At 40.5% G+C, this 15,591-nt stretch overlaps 1 protein-coding gene across 6 annotated transcripts in view; it reads left to right on the top strand.

Annotated features, from left to right (window-relative positions):
* The first annotated feature begins 1,667 nt into the window (after positions 1 to 1,667).
* Positions 1,668 to 15,591, top strand: part of smap1 (small ArfGAP 1) — a 321,183-nt gene continuing 307,259 nt past the window's right edge. For 4 of the 6 annotated variants that reach the window (XM_085800990.1, XM_085800986.1, XM_085800987.1 and 1 more), the window contains exon 1: positions 1,669 to 1,979. In XM_085800990.1, coding sequence (XP_085657116.1) covers positions 1,862 to 1,979 — 118 coding nt within the window. In that variant the 5' untranslated portion in view covers positions 1,669 to 1,861. Of the gene's footprint in view, positions 1,980 to 15,591 lie in introns of all 6 variants that reach the window. The other 2 variants (XM_085800988.1, XM_085800985.1) reach the window with 1 other exon arrangement.

The raw sequence follows: 15,591 nt of genomic DNA, 5'->3' as shown, positions 1-15,591 counted from the left end.
CAGCGGGCCCTGCTGAATGGCGATATTTCCTATTTATTTGATCTATTATTTAACATTAATAGGGACTGACTAGTGATGCGACTGCTCCTTTGCTCAGTCTTATGATGTTATAGTGTATTTTAAAATGAGGACCACTAAGAGGTGAAGGATCTTTATGTATGTGAAATGAGTTTCATTCATGTTGCTGTCACATTATGTCTGAGATGCTGGTTATGACGTAGTGGAGCTGCTTTAGTTTTGGATCATAGTGTGTATGTTCAAACTGTTTGCTTTAAAGATAAAAGTATGAACTAGTATGTCCGAAAATTTCTTACTCAACAGTACCATTTCAGATTTCAGATGACTTTTCTAAGCTACCGACTGCTCTATTAACCTCAAGCTGAGTTTTATGACTAGGTTTTGTTGGTACAATCACATGGAATTGCATGCAATGTGGTACATACCTTATATGAATATGTATACATATATTTGATATTAATTTATTGTAATTGTTTTAACTTTTGTATTATTTGTACTTTCTCCTTTTAACACTTTCTCTCAGTGTCAGAATTTATATTATGATAAACTTTTTTAATGAATTATTGTGAATAGCGCTCCTGATAACCACTTTAATTTCTATTGTGTTGTTTTTGTTTAAAAATACCTGCTACCTTGCCTGTGCCATGTCAGTGTCTAACACTTTACAGCCGTCTCTTTGCTGTTGGTCCTGCTGTCTGTCTACATTAAAAGTGATACAGTAAAGATTTTCATGCAACCAAAAAGAGAATTCTACTGTGTCCAACCCTTATTGCCAGCTCATAATGTTATTCAGCACTTCACATGGGGGACATTAACCAAAACTCTGACTGTATGCAGCTGAATTAAAAAAGGACAGTGTCATCTAATTGATTATCCTGCTGTGTGAGGGTGCACTGCCCTTTAAGGCTTTTGAAGAACCAGTTCACATGAATAAGTGATGGGGTAGTAATATTTTCATATAGCCTACATAACACCCCTAAACATCAATGTGGAATTGATAAGGTTGCTAATATTGACAGAACAAACAAGTTATGTAGGCTATACAATGTACAGTATACAAGTTAAGTATATAAATCCATTATCATGATCATAAAAGCTACATGTAGCCTACGTACATTACTGTAGCCTACATAGGAACATCCTCAGCCAGCAGCGGTAGTTCAATACTACTGCAAAAATGCTACACTAACACTACACATTTGATGACTTGAACAGCAGGTGTCAGCAGGAGGAAGCAATAACAAGGATGTAGCCTACATGTAGCTCTGTGGTGAGAATCCTCCATCACACAGTCTGCCTGGGTCTGAGTAACCTTCAGCACTCCAGGCTTTGTGTAAGCAACCTCCAGCACTGCTGTCTGCACTGGTGTCAAACAAAGCTTTTTTTTTTTTATTACCTCAAGTGACTTCTAGAAGTGAAAAACACTGAGACACTCAGAGTCCAGGGAATTCTTGAAACAAGATGGTGCGTTTGCATTGAGTTTTATTTTGACAATAATATTTAGTACAATTCTAAGTCTTAGTTGTCTGTTGCTATAACTGTTAGGCTACTTAGTAAAACCGGCACCACTGTCCCTGTTTCGCTACCCATTGGGATTAGGCTACTTCAGTTAGATTCAGGGTCGGATTCATGCGCAATTGTAAAATTCCGACGGTCTTGAAGGCAGCAGGGATGATGCTGCCTTGGATCCATATTACCCTGCTAGCAGGTTGCAAGCTAACTGAACACAGGCGGTGCTGTGCGGCTACATGGGGATGTCCCACCCTTTTTAAGACAAGCTGAGGACTCCGTGGTTATTATCGGCTCTACTTAAAAACAGGATTAATTCTCAAACTTTGGCGAGATGACGACGCGGTCAGAGAGAGAAAAAGCCCAGAAACTGAATGAGCAGCATCAGGCCATTCTGTCTAAACTGCTGAGAGAAGAAGACAACAAGTACTGTGCTGACTGTGAGGCAAAAGGTAAACCTGCTTCCATCTGCTGTGCACCTCTGTGTCACACATGATAATGCGAAAAAAGGAAAGATGTGGGAACTTCGTAGCTAACGGCTTTGCTAAAGCTAGCAACCTTATTCAGATGGGAGACACATATAGTATGTTTAGCTGTGCTTGCATCCCTCTCAGCCTTGTTGCCTAGCGACAGATTCTGTAATTCCGGATTAAAGTATTATTTTTATTTCGTTGACTTGTTTTCTGTGATAGACACAATTATTGTTTGTTCAGTCAGAATTAACACAAAATTAATAATATTGAGCGACATTTGTGTAAGTAAGTTAGCAACAAGATATTAGCTATTTCCGTTAAATCCTTTCAAAGTAAAATCCTCAGTGAGTTGTTGCTCTACAGCCAAAAGAAAAAAGTGAAGCATTAAATATTTAGAAATTATCTTAATTTTAATATTAATAATGGAAACTATTATAATGATTATGGTTTATATACATATATTTATTGAAAATTATAGTGAGCTGTTTATTTATTTATTTAGGCTACACTTTACTAACTTAATTAGTAGGCTAGTTTACCTAATAGGCTACGTTTGATGTAATAACGCTATGAAAAGCTAGGAAAAAAAAAGATTATTTTATGTCTAGATTATAATTGGAAATTGATGATAGCTCTCTGTATCACCTTGTGTAGATGTGCTTCGAAGGTTGCCCCTGAAAGTCATTCTTGGTGCTTTTCTTTTGAAACCAAACGGCTTCTTTTCCCGGTATTGCGTGGTTGAATTGGAGCTGTCTTGACTCAGGTTTGCCCGAAGGTATCGGTGTCATGTCCTTGACTGGATTATTTATGAGTGGAAAACGTGCGTATCCCGTGGAGGCAACAGTAAATTAAAGGTGGACATTGTTCCCCGACTGTTTGAAAAACACAGCAGCATCATGCAGCCCGGCGTGGCCTGGCTGCAGCTGCAGCCAACACCTTGGGCTGTGGGCTACACCTCACTCTCGATGCCCTCGTGCAGAGCAGCCGCCCCCCGAGCTCCATTCAAAAAAATTGAAAGTTTAACATACACTCACACAGATCTTAAATTACATTTAGACTACATAGGTTTCATAACACGTTAGGAGTCCTCAATTCTTTAGACATAGAGTGAATCAAACAACCCTGTGTTACAACAAACTGTAACTTTATGGCTTTTTGCTAATATCAGAATAGAGTTATATCAACTTGAATATGATTATTTTTTATGTTAACATGTTTTCAACAGTTGATCAAGGAAATAACCAGAGCATCCTGGTGAGGCCATAAACGTCTTATCCGAAATGCAAGTGCAGGAGCCTGAAATTCCCAGTCTTTTGAATGGACTTTGAACGGCTCATCGGGGCTACCTATGACTGAGATTAAATTCCTTTTGCGTCAACACCATGCAGATGCTGCCAGTTGACAAGTGACAAGTGTAATCTGTAGTAGCCTATTATTTTAAAGCTGCTATGGGTATCTGGGAATGCCTCAAATGGAAATTTCGTTGTATGATATACAATAACAATAAAAGCATCTTAATCTTAATCTTAATCTACCACACCTCCCTCAGTCAGTGAATGTGTTTGATTGTGATTTACCAGCCTGCTGCTGATGCTGCTCCTTTTTTCTACTGAAGCAAAAAAATAAAAAATAAAAAATTCAGCTGCAGCTTGATATAAATCCAAATAACATTTCATGATCCTTGTGTTGTGTTTGCCAGCATGCAGCCACACAATGGAAGGTGTAAAACTAAACCTAGACTACAGAGGTGTGTTTGTAGGACAGAGGACCTAAGGTTTACTTTCTGTACTGAGACATGTACAGTAGACAAGCCTTTGAATAATAGTACATTTACTTGCTTATTTATGAGCCACCAGTTGCGTCACAGTCTTTTTCAGCAGACTGTGTTTGCTCAGATTTCAGAAACTGCATCCTCTGGAGGATGCATTTGAAGACAGAATATGTTGCTTGGGTGCAACCAAAGCCGTCCCATTTTGAAGGCTTCTTCAAATGCAGCTGAAAAATTGTTAGATCCTGTTAGATCCTGTTCACAGCGCACTCTATTCCACGTCCCTCACAAGATGCAGCCCCTAAACTGGGGTATAGAGATATTCGAGAAATTGTTGGCTCTTTGGGGCCTCTCAATCAAAAAATAACAGATATGGAGACAATAAAATTATTCTAATTTACCATCATTGGATTAGTTTAGTCTCTGTTGGAAAATCAAAAGGACACAGTGATTATAAAAACACCAAACTAATTTTCACATTCACAGTTGGTGTTTCATCGATGTTGGACAGAGGACAGAGAGGTCAGGGAGGAGGCTGGGAGCTGAGATTGCTGCTCACTTTTGATATGATTGTTTCTCTGAGAACTCATGAGCCGGAGGGTTTTTTACTGGCAGCTGAATTATCCGAGGTGTCCTCTCCATAACAAACGGATCAGGGGATTAAAACTGCTAAAGCAATTTCCCTTTAAAAAATCAAAGATTTGCAAATGCTCTTCAGGGGACACAGACGGGACCGGGAGCTGAGCTGTCTAATATCAACTTTTCCCTGATAACTAAAATTCTTTCTTCTGGATCAAACATGTAGTTAAAAACCACCAAGGTGTAAAAGCTGCATGGGACCAACTACGTAATTTTACGTTTTTTGTTCCCATGCGTTGAGTGCCAATAACGTAATTTTAAGTTTTTTGCTTTTTTTTTTAAATTATGAAAATAAACACTTTAACACACCTTATGTGTAAATTTGGGGACTGTACGACGAGCAGAACTGAAATAGATGACGATTAAAAACTCACGACAGCTCAAATCTGGAAGTTTTCATCATAACTCGGCTTTTGCAAACAGAGTTCTGCATGTGGATGTAGCGCAGCTGCTCCGCTCTCACCCGCGAGGCTCCAGCAGCTCGGAGCCGAAACAGGAAGCTCTCAGCCGACAGTCCCACCCGGTCTTCATCTGGAGCAACACCGTGTCCTCCCCAAGGTCCTCCCGCGGTAAAATGTGATGGTCTCTGGACCAAAGCAGGCCGCCGGCACCACCGACCCGTACCACAGCAGGACCGCGACCACCGGTGGGGCCAGTGTTCCCGACCTGCTGTGGCCGAGAGACCATCACATTCCGCGGCGAGAGGCTGTGCCACGGCACAGTGCGTCTGTGTTATTGTTGTTTAGTGGCGCCCCCCCGCCCCCCATGGTGGTTTTGTGAATAGAACAATTGTTGTATATATTTAGGGTCCGGGCTAGCCTGACAAGCCAGACTATATCATTAAAATGTATAGTCTGGAAACGACCGGTAGACCTCGGCTCAATCCAGGGGGCGTGATGAAGGCTGTCTTTCAAACTGCCTCTACATGCAATAGGGTAGCGCTACGACCAATCAGAGCAAAGAGCAGGATGACGTTAGCCTGACAAGCCAATTAAAATGTATGCTGCCATCGTGTTAAGCCCGCCCAACGACTCTCTAAACAGATAGAGCGCTGTGATTGGTGAACACAATCGGTGTTCGAGACTCAAAAAGTTCCTATGGCTCGTTTCTAGACCCACCTACGGAGCAAATATTTTTGCTGCCGCTAGGGTGCGTCTAGATTTCTAGCCATTTTAACCCCATTTTGGCAGGAAACTGGCCAGCTCCGAAGCATTCACTGTAAGCGCCGAAGCCGTCTGAGTTCACATGATCTCACTTTAATTCCAACACATTGGACTTAATATAAAAAAAACTAAATGGATTAAATATTACCGACCCTTATAATGCCCCTGGGGTGCTTTTCAAAAATATTTTCGCAGAACAGGACGTCCTAGACCTGCAGTATCCGGACACAGCTACCTGATCAACTACTCTACAAGCATACACAAGCCGGCTTTATGCTCTTTGTGCTCCACAAAATGACACAAGCAGGAAAGACGGTGACAAAAAGAAAAGAAAGAGGCAAACACATATAAGCTGTGAGTCTCCTTCGCCTCCAGCCTTTCCAAGCTGACCCAGAGCCGGTCGCAGCTCACCGCCGCATCCGCCGCGGGCTGATCAGCACCGGGGAGAGCTCCCGGCCGGCACCCCGATAGCACCCCGGACAGCTACTAGCTAACGTTAGCCATGCTACACTTAGTAAGGGCAACATATGGAAATCTGGGAACTAAATCCTTACCAAGAAATTTCTTCACAATTGTCTTTAGGAACGTGTGTAATATCATGTCTTAAAATGTTGAAATTCAACTCCTGTGGGAAACCCCCTAAAAAACTACTCAAAGTTGGGGTACCCGTAACTGGATTTGTGAACATTCCGTAATGTTAAATTTGGCCTTAAGTAACTTGTGAGCAGGCGCGCAGGAAGACGTTTTCGCCAGGGGGTGCGGGTGCGGCGGCGGGGGGGGGGGGGGATTCTGTACCTGCCCCCCCCCCGCCGCCGCCGCCGCCGCACTGTAACACCGCACCTGACAACGTCTCCTCCCAGACAGCAGGCTGCCGTTCTCAAACAGACTCTGGTCTTTAGTGGACCGGTTCTGGCTCCAAATACCTGACCAGGTCCGACCAGTGTTGAAGCCTAGACCCTGGACCCCATGCGGTCGGACTGACGAGCATTTGTTTTTTATTAATTCTGCGCCGGACCACGGCAAAAAAAAGAAAAGAAAAAAGAAGCCCGTAGTTGTGTTCAGACGTGACAGGTGGGGCACGACAAGCTGGTGATCAGCTGTGGTCACTGAATTGTTAGACTACATTCACTACAGTAGCAGGTCATTTCAATTTGCGCATCTGTGTTTTTTCCTTTTTATTTTTATTTTTTATAACATATGCGCATCGAGAGTGAGTGAGTGAGTGAGCGCCAGAGAAACAGCGGGTGCGCACCAGATGATTTCCAACCGGCAAAAACTGAAATGAGACGGTTAAAGAGAGGAAAAACACAGAATATTAGGCTCAAATGTCCAAGAGACTTTGTCCCGTCGTTAAGACGTGAGGGAGGGAGGAAACTGTCACTGCAGCTGCACATCTGTCAGCAGCTCCAAACACACGTTACAAACTTTATTTTGAAGGGACAGATTAGATGTTGATTTTGTTAACAGTGACTTTGTTGCACCCAAACATATCGGGTGCTGTCTTATCCGGTACAATCGACCTCCTCTCTCCCCACCACCAGCCCCCCTCAAGAGACCCCTCTCGCCCCCCTCCCCACGGTGCAGCTTGAAAACTCCTCTTTCTCCAAAGGGGGAGATGACAGATAGAGTCTGAGAATCTGTAGCCTAATCAAAGCTATATTGTTGCGAGTTGGCTCCGGCAGAAGCTCCGCGCCGTGCACACTGCTTCGGCTGCCTATAGTTTATCAACGTTTTTTCATCATTCTTCATTAGGATAATGTTAAGTTAATTTTGTGGTGGGGACACAATTGTTAATAAAAAGTGGTTCATCTCAAGTATGGCTTACTACAATGTTGTGGAACAGAAACAGCAACCACAAATATTTATAATCTAGCATTTTATTGTCATCGCAATTTTTCAACTTTCGCCACCAGGGGGTGCTGCAGCCCCTGCCGCACCCCCACTTCCGGCGCCCCTGCTTGTGAGGGGTCAAACTAGGGGTTTTTCATGATTCTGAGTTGATCGCAAACATTAGTTTTACGCCCAAAACACTCCTCGGTGGAGAAAAAAACAGCCACACCCACTTTTCCTGTTCATCGGAACCCCCATCACCACCAATAGAATGTATTACAGAGAAGCCATTCCTTATCATTGCAGAGGCTGTGTTACATAATACTACTAAATACTCAATATAATATAACTTTTATTCCACCCTTTTTTTTATAGGACATTATACACACCCTCCAGGATTTTATGATGTCACGATTTCAACTATTAATGCAAATTCAATCATGAATTCTTTGGCCTTGCCACTGCAACTTTTCAGCAAATTTGCTATCATAGACCGCTGTGGCTAGCTGTTTTCAGCTGTGGCCACAGTTAAGTTAAGTATTTCCATTACGTTTTTTTTGCACGTCTGTGTTTTTATTACTAGTTATTGTTTTCATATAACATTAAGTTTTATGCGGATCGGGAGCGAGAGAGAAGGAAAGACATCAGGTGCACACCAGATTTCACATACCAGTAAAAACGGAAACATACACATAGCGCGCGCGCACGCGCACACACACACACACACACACACACACACTTCTTACTATTGGGTACATGCAGCTACATTAAAAGGTTGCTTTCTTCTTCTTTTTAATCATTGCCATGGTAAATCGGCCTAAGTATTGTTTAGTGGTAGTTGTAGTTGGTTAGCATTAAAAGTGAAGAATTTTGGAGTTAGCTAGTGCTAGACATGTTGAAGCCATTTACAACCTTCGATCATTGACAGACATACTACTTTTTACACCTGATATGTGTTATCTACATCTTTTTTTAAGAACTTGAAATATGTCATGTCATTGCGTTGATAACATGCATAAGAAACTTAAAAATTGTGGTAACACTTTATTTGATCTCTATAATGCATTATTATCATACTTATGAGTTATAATGCAGTTATAGCACTGTATAACTATAGTTATAAACACTCATAAATGATCATACTGCTTTATAACAATAATCATAACACACTATAAAGCATTTTATCATGACTAATAAGGTCAGGTATTATAATATGTTATAATTTTTAGTAACTCGCTGACAATGCCCACATTTATAATGCATTATAAATATAGTTATAATGTGTTACAATTGGCTTATAGTCGTGTATAACTATCATAATAAACACTCATAAATGATCATAAGGCTTTATAACAATAAGCATAACACATTATAGAGCATTATAACTCTATTATAATACTTGACCTTAAGCCATTATAAAATGCTCTATAATGTGTTATGCTAAATGTTATAAAGCCTTATGATCATTTATGAGTATTTATAATGATGGTTATACACGTTTATAAGAAAATTATAACACATTATAACTATATTTATAATGTATTATCGATGTGGGCATTGTCAGTGAGTTACTAACAATTATAACGTATTATAATACCTGATCTTATAAGTCACAATAAAATGCTTTATAGTGTGTTACGATTATTGTTATAAAGTATTATGATCATTTATGAATGTTTATAATTATAGTACAATGCTATAACCAAATTATAACTCATTAGTATGGTTATAATGCATTATAGAGATAGGAGTCAAAGTCTTACCAAAATGGTTAATAGTTGGCTAACAGTAAATAATATGGTTAGTTAGCCAACTCCTATGTGCGACTGACGACCATCTGACCATTTTATTTTCCTAAATGCTAGCTGACTGCTCCATTAGCTATCAAACTAGGATAACATGGTGTAGGCCTATTGTCTTCATGAGGATTTTTGCAGTTAGGTTTAGGCGGTGATCTACTATACTCAATAGAATACATTAGAGATACAGTAAGCTATTCCTGCATGACAGAGGTTTTCTTTAATGTCACAAAAAACTTCTACTATTACTACTGAATACTTAATATAACTTATATTCTACCTTTTTGCATTGTTGGACATTAATCTAGCACACACGTCAATCTCATGTCAAAAACCTGGGGGAGATCTGTCCTGCGATACACTTTTATATGGCCTTTAAGAAAAATATTATGTTAATAATGACCCACCAATATAGCATTCACATTACTCACATTACAAATCCCATAATACACTACAACAGCTACCGTACAGTCATGACCAAGCAATAGGACCAAGCTGGAATGAACAAGTTTGTGACACACTGCAACATCTTTTTCCATTCTTCAAAAACGACCTCTTAGAGCCTGGATGCTGGATGGAGATTGATGCTCAGTGTGTGTGCAGATTAACATGATCATGTTTGCAATCAATGTAGCACCACTGTGTATTTTTTGTGCTTTTCCTATCTTCATTTCGAACAAACTTGTTTCAGTTGTTGCTGGTATGTGAAATCTGGTGCATGTCCACTGTCTTTTCTCTCTCGCTGCTTGCTACCGATCTGCATAATAAATAACATTTATAATAACTTTTTTAATAAATTTAGCGACACCACAAAATCGTGGAGGGTCTGTATAAATAGAAAAAAGGGTAGAATAAAAATTATATTATATTGAGTATTTAGTAGTATTATGTAAGACAACCTCTGCAATGATAAGGAATGGCTTCTCTGTAATGCATTCTATTGGTGGTAGTGGGGGTTCCAATGAACAAGAAAAGTGGGTGTGGCTGTTTTTTTCTCCACCAAGGAGTGTTTTGGGCGTAAAACTAATGTTTGCGATCAACTCAGAATCATGAAAAACCCCTAGTTTGACCCCTCACAAGTTAGGCTACTTAAGGCCAAATTTAACATTACGGAATGTTCAAAAATCCAGTTACGGGTACCCCAACTTTGAGTAGTTTTTTAGGGGGTTTCCCACGGGAGTTGAATTTCAACATTTTAAGACATGATATTACACACGTTCCTAAATACAATTGTGAAGAAATTTCTTGGTAAGGATTTAGTTCCCAGATTGGTCAAATGTCTGCTAAAATGCCCTTACTAACTGCATTAACTGGGATGATACGACACTTACCCTTCTAGTGAGGATACAGCAGGTTTTTGCTGGTAGATTCCACAGCTGGACGTTCATCACAAAGCCAGACTGCGTCCATGTGTAACCCTCCAGGCTTTTGTATGCTTTTAGAGCAGGGCGATGGAAAGTTGATCAGGTAGCCTAACTTAGCTGTGTCCGCATACTGCAGGTCTGGGACGGCCGCCGGCGGCCGGAGATACTTTTGAAAAGCACCCCGGGGGCATTATAAGGGTCGGTAATATTTAATCTATTTAGTTTTTATATATATTAAAGCAGAAGTAAGTGGTCCGGTCGTTTTCGCTAATGCTGCGTTCCAGGCTTTTGAAATCGTAAATTACAGCTTCAAGTCACAACTTACGACTTTGTAGCGTTCCAGGCAACCCACTCGTATTTTTCCGACCTGTTTTACCGGTGAAAGTCACTATAACGGCCACTCGTAACTTCTGACCCGTGAACTCGTACCAGATCGAACTGGTACGACTTCACGGTCGGAAAAATACGAGTTTCCTTGAACGCACCATAACAGTCCTCGTCCCTACGTCGCCACATTCACGGCGTCCCTTGGCTGCACACACAGCCCTGCATGCCGTTCTCTCTCCTCATTGGATAAAAACTGTAGGATACGATAAATGTTTTCTCCTCGACTCAGAGCAGAGCAGAGTGACTGACAGACCCGTGTTTCAGACCAAACACTCTATGTAAGTGATTGCTGTGGGAAGACATAACTATTTAAGACTTATATTAACACAAATATATCACTTACTTCTGCTTTAAGTCCAATGTGTTGGAATTAAAGTGAGATCATGTGAACAGACGGCTTAAAATCTTCCATTTTACTGCCAAAATGTTATGCAGCTGTTCTCCTGGTCCACCGATCCACGTCTGCCCTCCTCCTGCACTATCTACATGTACAGTCACATTGTTTACGTTACGTTGTGTGTTTTAATTAATCCTGTAACACACAGTGTGACCGCGGTACCGACAGAGTGACAGGCAGGCTCATTGTCAGTGTGCAGAGGGATGAAATGACAGCTGTTACTCCCCACAGTGACTCCCGACACTTAAACCTAGTTGCTTCTATACTGAAAAACCCTGACATGTCAAGCTTTAGGGTGTGTTTGAGGACTAATTTATCCGTCTAACCATCATAACTATGACACCTGAAGCGGTAAACACAGCTGATCGATCGAAAAAAATTAAGCTGGAGTGAATTTTTTCTGTCACTGAAAACGGCTGGTTCTTGAACGTAACTCGGTCAAAGTAAGATGTATCCTCAATATGTTTTGCAGTTCTGTTAGGTCATACTACATGCTGACAAAGTTAGACATGTAAGACTTGTATGGGCTCGGAGAAAATCGCTTTGTTACTCTCGTTCCGCACCCGGCTCTCCCCTGTATCTACTCTACGAAAATCTTCAGATTCCTGCCAAAATGGCGTCGCTGTCAGTTTCGGGGCTGCGTGACGTCAGCTCCCGGAGCTCTATTCCTAGGAATTATTTCTTCTTCTTCTTCTTCTTCTTCTTCTTCTTCTTCTTCTTCTTCTTCTTCTTCTTCTTCTTCTTCTTCTTCTTCTTCTTCTTCTTCTTCTTCTTCTTCTTCTTCTTCTTCTTCTTCTTCTTCTTCTTCTTCTTCTTCTTCTTCTTCTCATTCTTCTTCTTCTTGTCTTCCTATTCTCCTGTTTCTTCTTCTTCTTCTTCTTCTTCCAATGAAGTCATACTTCCCATGGGTGAAAACTCACCAAACTTCACAGAAACATCCAAACCCATGCCAGATTCACTCAACTCCAAGGACATGTGCCCCCCCTCCTAGGGGGGGCACAATAAGTGTTTAAATTTAAAAACTTAAAAAATTCCTACCAAACCAACGGTAGATGCTAAAGTTTTGAAACTTCACCACGATGTAGCCTCAATACTGCTGAAACTTTTGTCCACTTAAACTTATTACAAATTATGAAGTCCATCACTCTGTTTTTTTCAATAACTGTAAAACTTTTAAAATGTATCTCCTCCCACAATTTTTGCTCAATTGACACCAAACTTGCTACAGAGCATCTCCAGACTGTCCTCCACAAAACTTGTTTCTCGGATTTTTGATTAAGCAAAAATTGAGCCTACAGTGCATGAAAACGTTTGACTGTAAACAGTACTGTAAACATATACCATCAAATTCTTGCTAAATACATTTTCAATCTTCCTGAAAAAAAAGAGAATATTCTGGAGTCATGGTTGATGAAGTTTGGCAAATATCAGAATTTTATCTCAAAAACTGAATTTTTGAGAACATTTTGAATTCTGCTCTCATGGGAGCAACTGCAGTCAATGTGAGACTGGAATTTTTAAACATCAGATTTTCTCTTATGAAGCAAAACACTTATCATTAAAAACAAATCACCAACATTTCCATGCTGTCAAGATGCAATTTATGTATTATCAGATTTTTGTTTAGATAACTGAATTTCTGACATTTTGACCATTTCATCACAACAGCTGCCCGGGCACTGACTCACCTGAGTGGATAAATGAAGCTACACAGCAGGTCTCACTACCAGCTAATTAGCTCAGCGAGTTAGGAGCTGGTTCTTGGTGTCAGAGATTGTGAGTTCGAGACCCAGCAAGGGTGATGATGATGATGATGACAGATCAAAATGTCAGATGTCCTCAACATGAAATACAAGACAATTGTACTGATGGTGGCATCACAGCAAGCCTCTAAATTAAAAAAAAAAAAAAATAGCTTGGACTGGACCATGTGCGAAGGCTCCTAACATCTTAGACTCATAGTAGATGTTTGACAAATACATATCAGAATTTTACCTCAAAAACAGATTTTTCTTTTTACTGTGGTTTCAAATCTGCCTGCATGACAGTGAATGGTTTACTCAATTTGTGAAGCCACTGTTAAACTGCCACTTGTCAATTAGCTCAGACAACGGTCTTTGGTTCCACGGGTTGTGGGTTCAATCCTCAACTGGTGCAAGTCTTGTCTTCCTATTCTCCTGTTTGTTGCTCAGAATTTGCCTAAATTTGCCAAAATTAGCCCGGACCCGACCCATTGCTGCGCAGCAGCTATAATTATCTTAGCCTTTTGATCCAGAAATGCGAGTGTCAGAAGAGCGACAGGTACAAACAGAGCACCTTTCATAAAAGACGCTCTATCTCCTTTTCTAGAAAAAAAGCAGGGATTTTGGTGAAACCCAGCCATGTTTAGCTTGAGTTTTCTCAGGAACGGAGGCACGTAGAAACAAACGGTTTGTGGCCATTTGAAGCAGAAAGTTTCACCTTTGAGCCACAGTATGTGTTGGTGGCAATAATATAGAATACGCTGTGGCTCTACAAAAATGGTCTAAATTGCCGGTACACTTGTCTAAAACTTTGGAAAGGAGCACAGCACTCAATGAGTTAAGAGGCAAAAAAGTGCCAAATAACTGAACTTCTAGCAGAAAACACACATCCACACAGCAGATGTGATGTCAATGACAACATATTCTGTAACCTCATGACATCTAAATGATTAAAATGGCATGTTTCTGGAGGATTGAGTAAGTAAGGACCATAAGTAATGTAATACACAGCTCAAAAAACATAACAAGTCAAAAGTACTTTTTTTTCCGATAGGAAAGAAGAACATCATCAGTGCACGAGCAGCACAATGATACCACACATCCCTACATACCACATGTAAGCACAAGTACTCACAACAATGGTTAAAAGGACACACATACACGTAAAAAATTGTTAAAAACAGGTTAATTGAAAATGTTATGGTAGGAGTTGAAGTGGGGATGAAACTGGATGGTGCCCTCTTTGTCCGGAGTGGGAGTGATCTGTATCTGCATGCTGATGGTAGAAGTCTAGTTTTCATTATTAGACATTTTATTTTCCATTTATTTTATTTATTCATTTATTTGATTAGGACAATGTGCATTAATCAATATATCAGTGAGAAGCATCAATATAAATATGCTGGAGTAAGCACAGTTGCTAAATTTCATCCGTTGTCCTGTTTCAATGTGAAAAGGCCATATACCATAACTCTTAAGTCCAATTCAAATTAGATCTATTTTTTTTCTATGACAGAAAGACATGGCTACTCTGTTAATAGCTTATCCTTTGTCCAAAAAGGAGAAATTCACATGTCAAAATGTATTATAACCACACGTTAGTCCAAAACACACACACAGACACCAGGGGTCTCATTTATAAAACAGTGCGTGGGATCGTTACTAAAAGGGTACGTACGCCCAAAAGCCAAGTTTTGCGTGCGCCAGTAAATATTCAAACTTATAAAACCCTGCGTACGCACACTTGCAAGCAAATTTCCCTTTATAAATCACAGAGTTCCTACAAGTGTGCGCAGCTGAATCCGCTTCACGTTCCGCCCTGTACACGCCCTGTTTTAACCCTAGATGGTCAGTGCAAACCACCACATGAATGTGATCTGCATGTAAATGAGCCTGACGTCCTGTTGTTCTGTCTGTGTTGTGAATTAGCTGCAGGTGTGAAAGTGGCGACGTTACGTGTTGCTGCAGCTATTAACGGCGTCAGCGGCTCAGAGCGCACGCGGTGTTGTTTTGGTGCGCTGCCTCAAATGCTGGACCCGGTTCGGCACATTTACAACAATGACAACAGTTTTAATCTGAAACGAGTTATTAACCATTCATCATGGTCTCCCTCCTTTCTCCTCCAGCGGTACCGTGGTGCAGAATTACGCACGGGGCTCACGCTGTATTATTTACAGTAATTAGACTGATCGATAAAACTTTGAATAATTAGCAGAATCAGTTACATTCTGAGGAATGATCAAACATGACACTTCTCTTGATAACAAGAAAACAGAATGTATTGTGCGAACGATTACTGGATTTTTTTTTTCCAGGCTTTGAGATTTAATTGACTCTCGATCATATGTTCACACAGTATCATAGGAACATAGTTATTTACACCATGTAGTTATCCCATGCAGCCGCGGCGTCCTCTCCTCCTCCTGCGCTCTGGGAGCGGACAATATGACGGAGAGATGGTGGTGATTAAATATAGAGAAGGAATTTTGATTTTGAATTTTA

The sequence above is a fragment of the Trachurus japonicus genome, chromosome 15 (genome assembly GCF_045865225.1).
Source record: "Trachurus japonicus isolate A0001 chromosome 15, Traja_1.0".
Classification (NCBI taxonomy): Eukaryota; Metazoa; Chordata; class Actinopteri; order Carangiformes; family Carangidae; genus Trachurus; species Trachurus japonicus.
Note: the sequence above shows the minus strand (reverse complement) of the source record. Positions and strands in the feature narration are given on the sequence as shown.